Source organism: Mus caroli, unplaced genomic scaffold (genome assembly GCF_978045245.1).
Source record: "Mus caroli unplaced genomic scaffold, Mus_caroli_1 scaffold_2, whole genome shotgun sequence".
Classification (NCBI taxonomy): Eukaryota; Metazoa; Chordata; class Mammalia; order Rodentia; family Muridae; genus Mus; species Mus caroli.
Genome location: NW_028227257.1, coordinates 60077109 through 60094596, shown reverse-complemented (window position 1 = coordinate 60094596; position 17488 = coordinate 60077109). Strand labels below are relative to the sequence as shown.

Sequence of the window (17488 nt, the reverse complement as noted above, 5' to 3'; positions counted from 1 at the left end):
GAAGAGTGAAAATTAAAAAAATAAAACCAAACACCTAGCCAGGCGTGGTGGCGCATGCCTTTAATCCCAGCACTCGGAAGGCAGAGGCAGGCAGATTTCTGAGTTCGAGGCCAGCCTGGTCTACAAAGTGAGTTCCAGGACAGCTAAACCCTGTCTCAAAAAACCAAACCAAAAAAACCAAATCAAACCAACCAACCAACCAAACAAACAAACCCCAAACACCTTCCATGGGTATTTTGTTCTCCCCTTCTAAGATGGATCGAAGAATTCACACTATGGTCTTCCTTCTTGAATTTCATGTGGTTTGTGACTTGTATCTTGGGTATTCTGAGCTTCTGGGCTAATATCCACTTATCAGTGAGTGCATATCATGTGTGCTCTTTTGTGATTGGGTTACCTTACTCAGGATGATATCCTCCAGATCCATCCACTTGTCTAAGAATTTCATGAAGTCATTGTTTATTTTTTGTTTTTTTTTAAAGATTTATTTATTATTATATGTAAGTACACTGTAGCTGTCTTCAGACACTCCAGAAGAGGGAGTCAGATCTCGTTATGGATGGTTGTGAGCCACCATGTGGTTGCTGGGATTTGAACTTCGGACCTTCAGAAGAGCAGTCGGGTGCTCTTACCAACTGAGCCATCTCACCAGCCCCGAAGTCATTGTTTTTAATAGCTGAGTAGTACTCCACTGTGTAAATGTACCACATTTTCTGTATTCATTCCTCTGTTGAGGGACATCTGGCCTCTTTCCAGATTCTGACTATTATAAATAAGGCTGCTATGAACATAGTGGAGCATGTGCCCTTATTACATGTTGGAACATCTTCTGGGTATATGCCCAGGAGTGATATTGATGGGTCTTCAGGTAGTAATACTATGTCCAACTCAAGAAGAAAGAAGACCATAGTGTGGATACTTCAGTCCATCTTAGTCCATGGGAACAAAACACCCGTGGAAGGAGTTACAGAGATAAAGTGTGGAGTAAAGTCTGAAGAAATGACCATCCAGAGACTGACTCACCTGGGGAGCCATCCCATTTACAATCACCAAACCCAGACACTGTTGTGGATACCAACAAGTGCTTGCTGACAGGAGCCTGATATAGCTGTCTCCTGAGAGGCTCTGCTAGTGCCTCACAAATACAGAGGTGGATGCTCACAGCCATCCATTGGACTGAGCATAGGGTCCCCAATGAAGGAGATAGAGAAAGTACCCAAGGAGCTGAAGGGGTTTGCAGCCTCATAGGAGGAACAACAATATGAACTAGCCAGTATCCCCAGAGCTCCCAGAGACTAAACCACCAACCAAAGAACACACATGGTGGGACTCATGGCTCCAGCTACATATGCAGCAGAGGATGGCCTAGTCAGACATCAATGGGGAGAGAGGCCCTTTGTCCTATGAAGGCTCTATGCCCCAGTGTGGGGGAACGCCAGGGCTAGGAAGCAAGAGTGGGTGGGTTGATGAGCAGGGGAGGGTGGAGGGAATAGGGGGAGGGTGCTTTTCAGAGGGGAAACCAGGAAAGGGGATAACATTCGAAATGTAAATAAAGAAAAAATCCAATAAAAAAAAGATTAAAAAATAAAAATAAAAATAAATTCAGTGAAATTAAATGGATACAATTAAGGATAAAAAGTAATTCTAATAATAATTCTATTAACTCTAGTAAATATATTTCAAAGTTACAGTATTTAAAGCCCACAGAGTCAGAAAGCCAACCCACTGGTATTTGTACAGGAAATTTACATGTGAAAACTATGGTTTTTTCCCAGTAGAGGAATGATATATATGATAAATTATACTGGAAAAATAACCACTGTTCCCATATTGTCACTTGAGGGAAAATGAGTTAAAACTGTATCTCACTCTTCTACTGGTTTACTGAGATGAAGTGAGGTATGATGGCACATCCCTCTCATCCCAGGGTCAGGACCTTGAAGTCGCCCTCAACTACACAGTGAGTCTCAGACCAGCCTAGGCTATGTGAGACTCAAAAAGGAGCAGGTGGAAGGGGTTTGGACTCATGGCTTAGTGGTTAAGAGTACTGGCTGATCTTCCAGAGGACCTGTGTTAAATGCTCAGTGCCCACATGGCAGCTCACTGCTGTCTGTAATTCCAGTTCCAGGGGACCTGGACAGGAGCAGACACACATTGAGGCAAAATACCAAATGCACCTAAAATAAAAATGTCATTCTAAGAAGTTAAAAATCAGTGAAAAATACAAAATAAAGTTTTAAAGTTCTTTTCAAGATTTGTTGTCTTATGTATATGAGTGTTTTGTCTGCGTGTGTGTCCCACTTGTGTCCCCAGTGCCCCAGGAGATCAGAAGGTGGTGTTGAGTCCACTGGAGTTAGAATTGCAAACTCTTGTGAGCTGCAGGGTTGGTGCTGGGATTTGAACCTGGGTTGTCTTAACCAGTGAGCCGTCTCTCCAGATGTTTCCAAGTCTGAAGACCCATGTTTGCTATCTAGAACCCACACGGTGGAAGGAGAGAACAGCCTACAAGCTGTCCTGTGACCTCCACATGGGACCACAGCACACTGTCACCCACTACCTCCCCCACACTAAAGATAATGTTAAAAACAAACAGAAGGGCTGGAGCCATGGCTCAGCAGTTAAGAGCACTGACTGCTCTTCCAAAGGTCCTGAGTTCAAATCCCAGCAACCACATGGTGTCTCACAAACATCCGTAATGAGATCTGATGCCCTCTTCTGGAGTGTCTGAAGACAGCTGCAGTATACTTACATATAATAAATAAATCTTACAAACAAACAAACTGCAGCACAATACAGGGAAATAAGCAGGTAATTCCAGTGTCTACATACTAAACTTCTCTGTCGTCAGACAACCATACAGAATACGACCAAGTTGTAAAAGTATTTGCCAAGAGACTAGGTGTGGTGGCTCACACCTGTGATCCTGGGCAGGTGAATCTCTGGGAATTAGAGGCCAGCCTGGGCTACACAGTAAGACCCTGACTCAAAACAAAACAAAATTAACAAACAAACAAAAAAGAAAGGCAAAACGCATGGTGGATTAGTTTTCCCAGTAAACAAAAATCTCTTTGAAATAAATAATGAAAGCAAACAATTAAATAGAACGACTTAGAGAAGGGTGGGGTAATGGCTTGGGGTGGGGTAATGGCTCGTCCGGTAAAGTACTTGCCATAAAAACATGGGGACTTGATTTAGTCCCCAGAAAACACATTTCTAAAAAAAGCCAGGGGTGGTAGAAGCACTTGTAATCCCATCCTGGGGAGGTAGAGACAGGCAGATCCCTGCAGCTCACTGGGCAGCCAGCCTAATCTTGTTTGTGAATTCCAAGCCAATGAGAGAGAGGGAGGGAGGGAGAGAAAGAGAGAGAGAGAGAGAGAGAGAGAGAGAGAGAGAGAGAGAGAGAGACTGAGAGAGAGAGACCCTGGCTCAGATAAGCAAAGTGGAGGCTAATATCCCTCAGGTGTGCATACATGTTCACACATGTATACACACACACACACACACACACAAACCCCAGGCAGAAAGACTGAAGAAAGATTTGCTGCCCACTGGAGTGGTCTGGAGCTATTGGGGAAAGAAATTTTTGCTTGGCTTTCCAATGTTCTGAGCTATTAATTTAGGGCCCGCCTGAGCTACAGAACCAGTTTAAGACTAGCCTGGAAAATGTAGTCAGACTATTTGAAAATAAAAGTGCATGAGGCCCTAAATTTCATCCCTACACTGTAAACAAGAATACCCAGACAAACCACCTCGGAACAGCAGAGCCGTGGGCTGGAGCTGTGTAGGGAGAACCTGCCGAGGAGATCCTGAGAAGATTCCTGTGCTGGGCAAGGAGCAGCCTCTTATCTAGACAGTCTATTTCAGTTGTGCAGTTCTGTTACTCTCTTGCCATGCCCGGACTCTGAGGACAACTGTAACCCTTATAGCTGCTTGTGAGCCTGTGGGAGAGGCCTTGGATGCTTCCTGTGACAAATGTAATTGGAGCAATTTCACTTCTTAGCAAGGACAGGGCCAACCTAGCCGAGAAGAGAGAGCTACTTGAGGGAGGGGAAGCTTTTGGGCCCCTGGAAGTGAGGCTCTGGGGGTGCTCACTTACCTTCCTCAGATTAGCTCTATAACTCATCGCTCTAACAGCTTTGGCAAAAACATGAAACCCTTTGTCCATGCTGGCCAACACATCCTCCCAAGTGACACAAATGACATCTAGGAAGCACCTGCAGTGTGGGGGTGGGAGACACCAAAAGCAAACCAAAGATACCTCTGACCAAAAGCCTGCAGCAACTTCAAAGCCTGCAACAACTTCACAGGTGGTTGGAGAGGCAAAACCCTCACGACAAACACAAAGGAGAGCACATGTAGACACATATGCTAGGTAGCGTTAGGCAATTTATTTTCTCTGATTCATTGTTTCCGTGTGCAAAACTGGGTCAATAACATTCATGTCACGAGCTAGTTGTATGGCTATACGCTCAGAACACTCATGTGTTCTCTCTGTGTCTCCATGTGTGTCTCTCTGTCTCTGTCTCTCTGTCTCTGTCTCTCTGTCTCTCTCTCTCACACACACACACATACACACTGGTTGCATCACTACCATGCAGAGTCTGATAGATAACAAATTTTAATATCATGTAGCAATCAAGAGCTTTATTACTTTTTCTACAGGACAGATAAATGAAAGAAACTAATCGTAAGAGAGCTTGAAGGACATTAGGGAAAGCTTCAATCACTGACAACAAAGATATTTGAATGCCACCCCAGGGCTTGGAACTATGTTATAGATTCTAGATACCAAAATTTATGTGAAACCTGTATCTCCCAGTGAAGTAGATTTACTAGATAAAGAGTAAATAAACACCAATCATTAGCAGTAGCTGTGCACGGATTGAGCTGGAGAGCAGGGTACAATGAAGGGCCATGGCAGGGACAGCCTGGCTCTGGCTAGGGGAAGAATCAGGGTCTCCCAGAGCAGGTAGCCTTTATGCTGTAGCTGAAAGGGAGCTGCAGAGAAAAGCCTCCCAGACAAAGAGCACAACAAATGAACTGAGAGTCAGGAAAGGCTGGCAGACTTAGGAAGTGTCTGGGGCATCATGAGAAATGAGGTAAAAAGTAGCTCGGAAGGTGGGTCACATGACTCTGAAAGCCTTAGCTAAAAAAATAAATAAATAAATTTGCATTTTATCATAAGGGATGGATGCCATTGGGAGGTATGAAGCAGAGAGGTGACTTAAGAGCACTCTGCTTGGGGAGAGATATACAGGCTTGGCAGGATGGAGAGCGGAAGAGTTGTTGCAAGTGGCTCAGGCCAGGATGAGGGATCATGAGAAGCAGTAGGATGCAAGGCTGACTGAGAGGAACCTACTACATGTGGTGATGGAGAGGACAGAAGGATGAGGCAGAAGGTACCTAGTAGGCGTCAGTGACCTGGTCTGACACAGAGGGATAGTCTTGAAGAAAACTTCCTCAGGTACCAGACTGGAACTTGATTGAGTGACTGAGCCTTGAGCTGGATCTTGACCTACAGTCAAGGTGTGGGGGACAGACTTAGACTCCAGGAGGGTAGGTAGGCAGCAGAATCCGGAAAACGAGCTTGCCTCACTATGCGTAGGTGGCCCAGAGTAGGGCGGGCTTTGCCAGGAGGGAAGGGTGTGAGCTGTGGACCATGGGGTGTGAACCTTGCAGGGTGGGAACTGAGGTGTGGCCTCTGGAGTCAAGTGCAGATAGGAACTTTGATGGTGGAGATAGTGGGAAGCTGGGAGCTTCTCTGGGAAGCAGCTGGCCCAGCGAGCATCTTCTGGGAAATGGGGAAGCAAGCTGGCCTGGAGACTCAGCATCCTGAAAGCACGTCTGGACCACCTCCTCTGCGCTCAGGAAGACAGCAGTGCAGCAGTGCTGGGGTGCTTAGAGAAAAGAGCTCTTGGCTCTTTTTGTAATGAACCAACACTCTTCCTTGCTGGTTAATTACAACCTTGTCTTTTTTTCATTCTGCTTCTGCATGTTTGCTGGCTCTGTTTTGGGGCAGGTCTTGCTATAACGGACAGAGGCTGATCTTCAACTCCCAATAATCCTGCTTCTGCCCCTCAAGTGGCAAGATTGTTAGGTATGTACGGCTGTGCCCAGCCTTCTGCCTCTTCTGATCTTTCTGCAGCTGGGTGTCTGATGGTAGACAACCGGGGAATGCAGAACTCTGCCTCTTCTGTCTCTGCCCTATCCATTGCCAATTTCACCCTGTGCAGTGGCTTTTTTTTTTTTTTTTTTTTAGATTATTTGAAATACAACTTTATTCTGATTCTAAACGAAAAGAATGGGAATGACAGTAACAAACAAGATCTCCCCACTGGATGTTGCGATGGGACTGCAGCAGTCTTATCTGTGAGATTCAGAAAGGAAACAACTCTGTCCAAACAGCTAAACATGCAAGTCCAAAACATGAAGGTATGTCTAACTGCCACATTCACTCCAAGTCCATTCATCTCCTTCAGCATCCCAATGAAGTACACGATCTGCTTAGCTAAATAAGGTAGCACACGCTCTGCACCGCTGACATCACAGGACAATTGCCTATAAAACTAGACTTCTGATGCAGGACTCCAGCTTCACTTTGTGGCTGGTGATGCAAATCAGTTGGCACAGTGCTAGCCTCTCGGGTGGAGAAATGCTGGATTTGACCTTCAGCTCTACATAAACTGGGCATAGTAGCACAGGCCTGTAACCCAGGCACTTGGGAGGGAGAGGCAAGAAGATCATGAGTTCATGGCTATCTCAGCTACATAGCAAGTTCAATGCCAGCCTGGAATGCATAAAATCATGTCTCAAAAAAAAAGTCATTTGTGGGCTGGTGAGATGGCTCAGTGGGTAAGAGCACCCGACTGCTCTTCCGAAGGTCAGGAGTTCAAATCCCAGCAACCACATGGTGGCTCACAACCATCCGCAAGGAGATCTGACTCCCTCTTCTGGAGTGTCTGAAGACAGCTACAGTGTACTTACATATAATAAATAAATAAATAAATCTTTAAAAAAAAATTCATTTGTATTCTGCTTCATGTATTCAAACAGATTATCTCCCTACTAAGTTACCATCTTGTCAACTCTCTACATGACGTTTCTACTTGCAGGTATCTCATATTTCAGATGTCCGAGACAAGGACGGAGATATAGCTCAATGGTTGGACACTGGTCTAGCATGTGCAAGGCCCTGGGTTCAGTTCTCTGCACTACAAATGAAACTAAAATGTCTAAGACAGAAACCTCCGGTCCCTTTTACCCCAAGTCACTTCTACTCTAGTGTCTCTCACCCAATTATTGGAATCTTGCAGTTTCTAAAGGAAAAAAAAAAAACTAAGCAATATCTGTGATTGCTTATTTCATAGTCAACTTATCACTGAATCTTGTGGGTTCTATTTTGAGAAGGGGTCAAGAATCTGCCCATTTCTTTCACCCCCTAGTCAGGCCACCATCCTTGGGCCACAGCTAAAGCTGCCATATTTGTTTTCCTGGATCTCCTGTCATCAGGTGTCATCCTCCACTGATGTCCTAACACACAGATGAATCGATCCTTAGGCTGAAGCCCTCCAGTGGCTCTCTCTGGACCACAGAAGGAAGCTAAGAAGGCTGCTTCTGCAGTCTCTGGACCACTGACATCCTGATCTTCCCCTGCTTTCTGCCCACCAGACACCCTGGTTATCTGTTTCTAAAACCAATGAAACTTGCGCCTACCCCAGGGCCTTTGCACTTAGGAATGTGTTCTTTTTGGAACACGTTCTCATCATTCCTCACATCCTCACATCACATTTTCATTTAAATGTTAACAAAATATCTGCCACACTGTCTCTGTGGCTAGTCACATGCTGACACACGCCTTGTCCTTTATATCATAATAGTATTGTATTTATTCTCAGGCTGTCCTACCAGCGGACATGTAGGTTGCATGAGAGCTGGATCTCGCATGACTTGCTCAGTGCTCAGTGCTGTCTCCCACTCCTGAAACAATCCTAGGCACATTGTAGGCACTCAACACATATTTGTTCACCAAACTAAAAAAAGAAGCCGCCTCTAATGTGCTTCCTGGTTTTCTCAGGAGAATGTGGCAAGCCTGAGAACAGTTTCCCAAGAGCACAGGGCAGGGAATGTAACTCCAGGGAGGGAGGCCCAGTCGTCCTGATGAGCTGGGATTTACTGGCGGCTACACACTGTCCAGAAAGAAGAGTTTGTATGGGTGGTTCTAGACAGAACCCTCCAAATACCAAAGCAGAGAACCGAGAAGAAGCCATTTTAGAATTAGTGAGCTGTTCCTTCAAAAGCTACCATGTGATTATTATCAAGGACTCCATGTACACCATATGTGCCCCCATGTCCCTAGTCACGCACGCCCCCTGCAGAGCTGGCTAAGGCTGTGGCCATTTAATCTCGACACATTTTACAAAGGTCTTCATGGATGACCACCTGACCAGCCTCTGAAAAATATCATGGAAATTGACAGTTCATTATAGAGCCCAACGTCTCTATAGAGTACCTACGTGCACACTGTGGAATATTAACCAAGCCATAGGGTTATAATTATGAAGTTCCAGAGTTATAGCTCAGTACTAGAGCTATCTTTTTTTCCCCCCTACCATTTTTGATGCCCTCGGTTTGATGTCCACTACCACACCCAGAAACACAAAAATGTAATTATGAACTTTAGGCTTTAATCTAAAAAACATACCTTAATTTTAATGTATGCCTTGGGATAGATATACCCAAATATTATAAGCCTCATTGCATAATATTATGTAAGAAAAATTGAAGGTTTACAATATATCTGCCTCAACATTTTCCAAACATTTTAAGATAACTATGATTGATGACAATTAAGGGAATATTTGCCAATAACTAATACAGGAGTTTGAATCTTCCAAACATGAAGAAATGATAAATGCCTGATAGCCACATCTACTTAAATGTCACACTGTGTCCCATAAATATATGAAGCTGCTATGTGTTAAAAATACTTTTGGTTTGTTTAGGTGCGTTTTATGTGTGTGTGTGTGTGTGTGTGTGTGTGATGCTGGGGACCGAGCCCAGGGCCCTCCCTGTACAAGTAATTTCTGGGTAAGTGTTCTACTGCTGAGCTCTCATCCTAACCTCCAAGTATATTTAAATAGTTATTTTTTTTAAAGATCTGTTTTAATTATGTGTATGCATCTGTGTATGGGTGTGTTCATGTGAGTACAGGAGCTCAAAGTGGACCAAAGAGAATGTCGGGTCCCTGGAACATCACAGTTCTCCTCCTGTACTGCATGACAGCAGACACCATCTCACCCCTCCTGTCCTGTCTTGCCCCCCCCCCCCATCTTCCCTACCTGGACTCCAGCACCCCTTACTCTATTCTTTAGTAGTTTCATTTTCTACACGTACAAGGCGGTACACAATACACTATTGACTGCTGGGACATCTCCCCAGCCCCCTCTAATATATTTTAAAAGAGACTTTAAGTCAGGCATGCTGAGGCAGAGACAGGCAGACCTCTCTGAATCGGAGGTCAGACTGATCTACACAGTAATACTTTGTAGATTCTTTTTTCCCACCCTCCCTCCCTCTCCTCTCACCGTCCGGGTTCACCTGTAGTTTCATCACTACATAGGCGAGAAAGAAGGTTGGAGGGGAGAGAGAGATGAAGATCCCTGAGTCTAATTTCTTTCCTTTTGTTTCTCCTTTAAGCCTGAGTACTAATAAGCCTCAATTATCCCCTGAACGACCACCAACCACCAACCGTGAGCATCAAGGCTCGAAAGTTTTTGCACCCTCAGAAAAGTTCCCAGAACTCCAAACATCACACAATCACAGAAATTAGCTGCATCTGAAAGAAAAATCATGTTTCTGCTAGAGCACAAGGCAAATCCTGGTCAGCTGCTGCAGGCGTCCCAAGCAGCCCCACATCCCACACCTGGATTCAAATCTTCATTCCTATAATATTTCTGTGTGGTTTTTTTTGTTTGTTTGTTTGTTTGTTTGTTTTTTGTTTTTTTGAGACAGGGTTTCTCTGTATAGCCCTGGCTATACACTTTGTAGACCAGGTCGGCCTCGAACTCAGAAATCCGCCTGCCTCTGCCTCCTGAGTGCTGGGATTAAAGGCATGTGCCACCATGCCCGGCTTATTTCTGTGTTTTTAAAGAAACCAGAATTCCAGAACTCTCATATACAGTGCTGTGTAGAAAAACCTTATCTTAAAAAAATAAATAAGTAAAAAACAAAACAAAAAAAGAAACCTTAGAAGCAAATCTTAAGTTTAATTAAAAATTTAAAAATTTTAGATTAAATGTATTTTATTGTATTAATATCATACATGAAGTGATAGTCACAAAAATGAAATAATAAAATAAAGTATAAGAATTAAATGTCTGTGGTGGCCTATGTCCCGGATAGGTGGCCTCTCTGCTACAAAGCAGATGGAAGAAAAGGGCATCACAGGTTCCACGTCATTCCTAAATGCCAATACATGTGGGAAGGACAAAGGCAGAAGAGAAGAAACCCAAGGATGGCCTCCATTGCTCCCTCAGGTGCTGGGGCCCTGGGCTAAGCAGCTTATCAACTGCCTACCTGCTTTTTCTCCATCCATAAGGAAATAGGAAGACCAAGGAGTTGAGGACCTCTTCTGAGCTAACAGGAGGACAGATGACAGAGCAAGGGGTGGGGTCCTATCTGATTCCCCAGTGTGCACCCAGGCTCTCACCCATTCCAATGAGACCAATACTAAACCGCTGGGCCCTAACTGCTGCCATCACCTTTTAACTGAGCCTCTGGGAGTGAGTCAGGAGGCATAGGATGCTGGGCAGGCAAGGACAGGCCAGCGACTTCTTTACCAAGGCAAAGGGGAGGAAGGCTGTCCCAACTCCTGCCTCTCCTTTTTGCATAGCAAGAGAATGCCTAGCTGGCATCCCCTGGGGGCTCTTGGCTGCTCAGCATCTGTGACTCTGAGAAGGGTCACCATAAGAGGTGCCACCCTTCTATAGAGCCATCACTTTGGTTAAGGGGTGGAGCCATGTTCTCCTGAGGGTGGGGTCACCCACAGCATCCCTCACAAGGCTAGGATGCGTGTATGAAGCTGCAACTTCCAGGAACAGGTATGATGACCCTGTGGTCAAAGCTCAGGATGGATCCACCCAGCCAGGGGCCAGACAGAGGGGAGACGGGAGACCAGTAAGGTCTGTAGGAGGTGAGGGGTCCCCAGCCTCTGCTCCTTGTGAGGGAGACCTAGGCCAGGCTCACTGCGTAGAACTCAAAGTATGAATCACCATTTCATCCCAGATCCCCAGTGACAAGCAGAGGGAAGCAGGGAGAGGGAGCTGACACACTTTGGCTTTTGTACAGTACAACATTTATCAGATAGGACTTATTTAAGATGTTACTCCCTTCTCAGTAGCATGTTGCCACACGAACGGCACTGCTGTGTGGACTGCATATTTGAGCACTTGGTACGGTATGTTCCAGGCACTACGCTGGGTCCTTCACCAGCATGGCCTTCTTTCTTCTCAGTATCTCATGAATAGAAATAGATACCCATCTGTCTGAGTCCCTGTTCTATCGATGTGAAGAGACACCATGACCATACCAACTCTTAGAAGAGAAAGAATTTAATTGGAGGCTGGTTTACAATTTTAAAGGCTTAGTCAATTTCTAGCATGGTGGGAGCTTGGTAGCAGATTTGGCAAGCATGGTGATAGAGACTTAGTTGGGAGTTATATCCTGATCCGTAGGGGGGGTTGGGGGGGAGGCAGGGGGTTGAGGTGGGTTGGGAAGTGGGGACTGGGCCTGGCAGGGGCTTTGAAACCTCAAAGCCCACCCCCAGTGACACACTTCCTCCAACAAAGCAACACCTACTAGTCCTACTTCTACCAAAGTGGTCCACTCCCAGGTGACTAAATATTCAAATGTATGAGCCAATGGGGGCCATTCATATTCAAAACCACCTGTGTGACCTTGAATAGATTCCTTAACAAGGCTGAAGTGAAGGCTCTGGTGGAACTCCAGCTCCAGGGGATCTGACTCCCTCCTCTGCCCTTGTAGATAACTGTACACACCTGACATACACAAACATAGTCACACACATACATATACAAACCTTTTTTAAAATCTTTAAAAAAAAAATAGATGTCTAATATCTCCAAGCTTTTTCATCTCACTAAGTGCATACATGAATCCCTGCCTAGCAGAGTATTGGATACATAGCAGGATACACTCATTCAAGGGTTACAACTTCTGTTAGCTGGTTTTCTGAACACAAAGAGGTAAAGACAGGTAGGTTGATGGGGTTGGAGAGGGATCACCTCCAGAAAAAGAAACAAATTAACAAAATCTGAGCTTTAAACTGCAAGAATACATGTGATCTTATTCAGTCAGGAGGGGGGCGGGATCAAGTTTAAGGGGACAGGAGCCTTTCCCCTCAGAAAAAAGACATACCTGAGAGCTGCAAGAAGCCATGGGAAGTAAAGGTGAGGGCACAGCAGTCTGTGGGTCCTGTGCATCTTCAAATTCACTGCAGTTTCTTCCTGGCTTGCTGTCTTCTTCTCCTTGTGGATTCTGTGGGACAAGCATGCTGGTCCCCAGGCCATGGTGGCCTTCTGAGGCGTGGGTCATCCCAGCCACGTCTGCTTTATCGGAGTGTGGAATAGACTGCATAGAGCTGGAGCCGATTCTTATCCTCAGGGAATTTCAGGAGAGGTTTGGGAGAAAGGAAAGGTGTCAGCAGGTTCCTCCAGGAGATATGTCAGATAAATTATTAAGGAGGGAGGGAGGGAGGGAAAGAGGTCACAGCTTCGCTAAGGGAGCGCCGGAAACATTTCGAGCAACCCGGTCGGCACAAGTAAAAGAAGGTTCCCTGGTGTGCACAGGGTCAGCACGCAACAAGGACTGAGCCGCCGCCCCACACTAGGCTAGGGGAGACCGGCTTTGCAGAGCTGCGATTCAGGCTCGGGGCTGTCTCCAGCTCTGCACTGCAAGAGCTATTTTTAAGCGTGAAACTCAATATATCCCAGAGAAAGGGGAGGGGGGGGATGGCGAAATGCCTGAGGCTAGCCGGATCTAAAGGAGACTTGCATTCTCATCCCATAAAGCCATTGCTCAATTGTTGCTCCTCACCCCGCATCTCTGTTTTGAGCTATGAAAACAAATGCCCACCTCTAGGCTCCCAGCTGATGGTGGAGACTGGTCATTAACCTTGCCTCTCATTTCGTCTGGCTTGATAAATGATATGATGACGTTGAAAGAGAATGCACCATGGTATTATGTTTAAAAACACAAAAACAAAAGCAAGCCAGGTCCTCTAGAAGAGCAGCATGCGCTCCTGACCGCAGAAGCTGAGCTGCCTCTCCAGCTCCATCTTGCAGTGTGCTAACACAACACGCTCGCTTAGTTTTTTTCTCTTTTTCCTTTCCCCCAAATTTTTTAAATATATTTTACATCCCAATCACAGTCCCACTCCCTCCTCACATCCCAGTCCCGCCCTTACAAAACCCTTCCCCCATTATCCTCTTCCCTTCTCCTCAGAGGCGGGGGGGGGGGGGGGGGGGGGGGGGGGGGGGGACGGACGACGGACAACGACACACACCCCTTCTTGGGTACCAACTACTCTGGGGCATCTAGTCCCAGAAGGACTAAGCACCTCCTCTCCCGCTAAGACCCAACCAAGAAGTCCAGGTATGGGAAGGGAATCTAATGGCAGACAACAGAGTCGGAGACAGCACCCCCTCCAATTGTTAGGGGACCCACATGAAGACCAAGCTGCACATTTGCTACAGGGCATGCTCTTTGGATAATGGTTCAGTCTTTGAGCTCCCATAGGTCCGGTTAGTTGATTCTGTGGGTCTTCTTGTGGTGTTCTTACCCCTCTGGCTTGCTCAATTCTACCCCCCACTTTTTCTTTTTCTTTTTCCATATTTATTATATTTATTATATATAAGTACACTGTAGCTGTCTTCAGACACACCAGAAGAGGGCATCAGATCTCTTTACACATGGTTGTGAGCCACCATGTGGTTGCTGGGATTTGAACTCAGGACCTCTGGAAGAGCAATCAGTGCTCTTAACTGCTGAGCCATCTCCTCTCCAGCCCCTATCTCCCACTTTCCCACAGGACTCCCCAAACTCTGCCTGATGTTTGGCTGTGGGTCTCTATTTCCCTTTGCTGCTGGATGAAGCCTCTTGGGAGACAGTTATGCTAGGCTCCTGTCTGCAAGCATAGCAGAGCATCATTAACAGTGTCAGGGGTTGGCTCTCTCACATGGCATGGGTTTCAAGTTGAGCAGCCATTAGTTGGCTGTTCTCAGTCTCTGCGCCATCTTCATCTCTGTATTTTATAGGAAGGACAAATTTTGGGGTGAAGGTTTTGTGGGTGGGTTGATGTCCCCCTCCCTCCACTGGAAGTCCCACCTGGCTACTGGAAGTGGACACTTCAGTCTCTACATCCCCTGCTGGTAGGTAGAGATCTCAGCTAAGGCTACCCCCATAGACTCCCTGTAGCCTCCTCCCAACCCAGGTCTCCAGCTTGTCCCAGAGATGCCCCCCCCACTGATTTCCATTCTTACTCCCAGCCCCCTCCCTCCCCTTCCCACACCTGATCATCACCATCCCTGTTCCTTTCTTCACCTCCTCTCCCACCCAGTCCCCCACTCCATCCACCTCTGATGACTATTTTGTTCCCCTCTGAGTGAGATTCTCACATCCTCCCCTGGGTCCTCCTTATTACCCAGTTTCTTTGGGTCTGTGGATTGTAGCATGGTTATCTTGCTCTTTACGGTTACTGTCCACTTATAATTAAGTCCACACCACACGCCTCTTTCTGGGTCTCGGAACCTCACTCAGGGTGATATTCTCAAGTTCGCTCCATTTGCACAGCAGGCACTTTGCTTTCTCAGCCATCTCCCCAGCCCCAGAAGTAAAGATTTCTTCTGGTTAACATTCCGGGGGCCTCATGAAGACAAAAGGGAGCCTATGCACCTCTATGCTGAGTTCTCTGTCCTGGGGAACCTCAATACTCTGCCCCCCCAATCCCCGCATTCAAGTAAGACCTAGAATGATGGTGGGAGCATGGGCCCAGGCAGCTGAGCAGTTAGAGTCTGGCCATGGGTCTGGTCTGGTGTCAGTGCGCATATGCACGTGCGCATGTGTGTGTGTGTGTGTGTGTGTGTGTGTGTGTTTGTGATGGTACAGGTGTGTAGATGGCAGCTCACTGTAATGGGAGAATAGAGGTGTCCTTCCCTGCCTCATAGGATGCTTCTGTGATTTAACCATTAAATAGCCCCTAAAAGCTCATGTTTTGGTCACTTGTTCCCAGTTGGTGGCATTATTTAGGGGAACCATGGAACCTTGGAAAAGTGGGGTCTCGCTGGCATAGCAGCTATAGACCTTTGAAGTTATAGACCCAACCCCTGGCTCTGGCCCTACTACTCTCTACTTCCTGGACTGACACATGTAAGGAGCCTTCATCAGGAACTTCATGACGCCTTCCCATCATGCCTTGCCTGCTATGATGGACTGAACCCCCTGAAACCATGAGCCAAAATAAATCTTGTCTCCATGCAATTGTTCCATACCATGTGAGGTAATGGTAATCCCCATGATGCCCCATCGTACCCTTTCTTCTCTCTCTCTCTCTCTCTCTCTGAAATTTTGCATTCATTTATTAACTTTTGTGCAGGGAGACACACACAGTACACTTAAGAAGTTCGGTTCTCAGCCAGGCGTGGTCGTGCATGCCTTTAATCCCAGCACTTGGGAGGCAGAGGCAGGCAGATTTCTGAGTTTGAGGCCAGCCTGGTCTACAAAGTGAGTTCCAGGACAGCCAGGACTATACAGAGAAACCCCGACTCAAAAAACCAAAAAAAAATTAAAAATTAAAAAAATATATAGAAGAAGAAGAAGAAGAAGAAGAAGAAGAAGAAGAAGAAGAAGAAGAAGAAGAAGAAGAAGAAGAAGTTTGATTCTCTCCTTCCACCAGGTGGGTTCTGGAGATAGAATTCAAGGCTTGGTGGCAAGCACCTTTATTCACTGAGCCTTCTTGCTAGCCCACTTTCCTCCTCTTCTTCCTTCTGCTCTCCAAGACCCTCTCCTTGCTTGGGTCTTAGCTCCTGGTTGTGCTCCATGCTCTGGAGCTTTGCCTCAGCAGAGATGGTACAAGTGAGGACAATTTGGGACTTGGAACATGTGTCCTATCCTGTGGTCAGAGGAGAGGAGCCCAGTTGAGCCTTCATGCTTCTGAATCTGAATCCTTTAAGAACGTTTTTGCTCCAGAGGACATTCTAGGTGACCAGAGCCCAGTTCCCATCCATTCCCTACTTGGGTAGAATGAGCAGACCCCGTGTTTCCCATAGTGATGCCACTGGATTCTTGATGACACTGGCCCCTGATGAGGTCAGTCCACACCATCCTGAATAGCAAGTGTGCTCTGAACTCAAATACACAGACAGTGAAATATTTATAATGACTCCTCCTCAGCCAGAGCTCTGGACCTATGGTGCTTTGTCAATGTGTCCTCTGCCCCTGAAGGGGACTGGTGCAGGGCAAAGGGGCCCACAGGTGGTCAGAGAAGTGAGGTGTTAGGAAGCAAAGAGGGAAAGAGGAACAAGGTACTGAGTGACAGAAGTAGCTAAAGGTGACATGTTACAGGGTGACACCGATGCCTTATGAGGTGATGAGCTACAGAATGACGCTTATGGGGTGACACATTACTCGTAACCTTACAGTTACAAGTGTTATGTTAAAGGGTGACAAGGTACAAGGTGATATATTACGGGGTAACACCTTATGGGGTGACACGGTACAAAGTGACACATTACCAAGGGTAACACCTTATGGGGTGACACGGTACAAGATGACACATTACCAGGGGCGGTTGGGAAGGTTTTGTGGAGGGCCAGGTAGCTTTGAAATGATTGTTTTGGTTTCTCCCTTTCTTACAGCCTTGAAGACACAAACTTCATGCTATTAAACACTTTTATAAGAAGCATACTAACTTAGTAATTTTTTTCTCTATAGCCTATTTTATGGAAACTACATGAGATTGGTAAAAAGAAAGGGGGTGGTGCTCAGGTGGATTAAGGAAGGCTGTATACTTTTCCAATTGTTTAAGGCAGGAAAGTATTTTTAACTTTATATAATTGTAAATAAAAGAAGGGGGAGGGATTTTTCACAGCAGATGTAACTAACCCAATTTAATTTCTCATTGATTTTCAACAGAATAATAGTTTTCTGTTTCCATTTTTCCACTTATTTTTATTGGGTTCAAGTCTTTCTTGAATACCATTTAAAAAAAAAAAACCTCTGTGTGTGCACATGTGCCATGCACCCATGACTATATTTATAGAACTCAGAGGTCAATATTGTGCCTTCTATTGCTTTCCACATTATTATCATTATTATTATTATTATTATTTTGGTTTTTCGAGACAGGGTTTCTCTGTGTAGCCTTGGCTGTCCTGGAACTCACTCTGTAGACCAGGCTGGCCTCGAACTCAGA

At 45.9% G+C, this 17488-nt stretch overlaps 1 protein-coding gene across 1 annotated transcript in view; it reads right to left on the bottom strand.

Moving 5' to 3' along the window:
* Pla2g4e (phospholipase A2 group IVE) overlaps positions 1-12691 on the bottom strand; it is a 70022-nt gene extending 57331 nt beyond the window's left edge. Inside the window, exon 1 of the mRNA XM_021156839.3 lies at positions 12436-12691. Within this exon, the coding sequence (XP_021012498.1) occupies positions 12436-12654 (219 nt within the window). The 5' untranslated portion in view covers positions 12655-12691. The remainder of the gene's footprint in view (positions 1-12435) is intronic.
* Positions 12692-17488: the final 4797 nt, after the last annotated feature.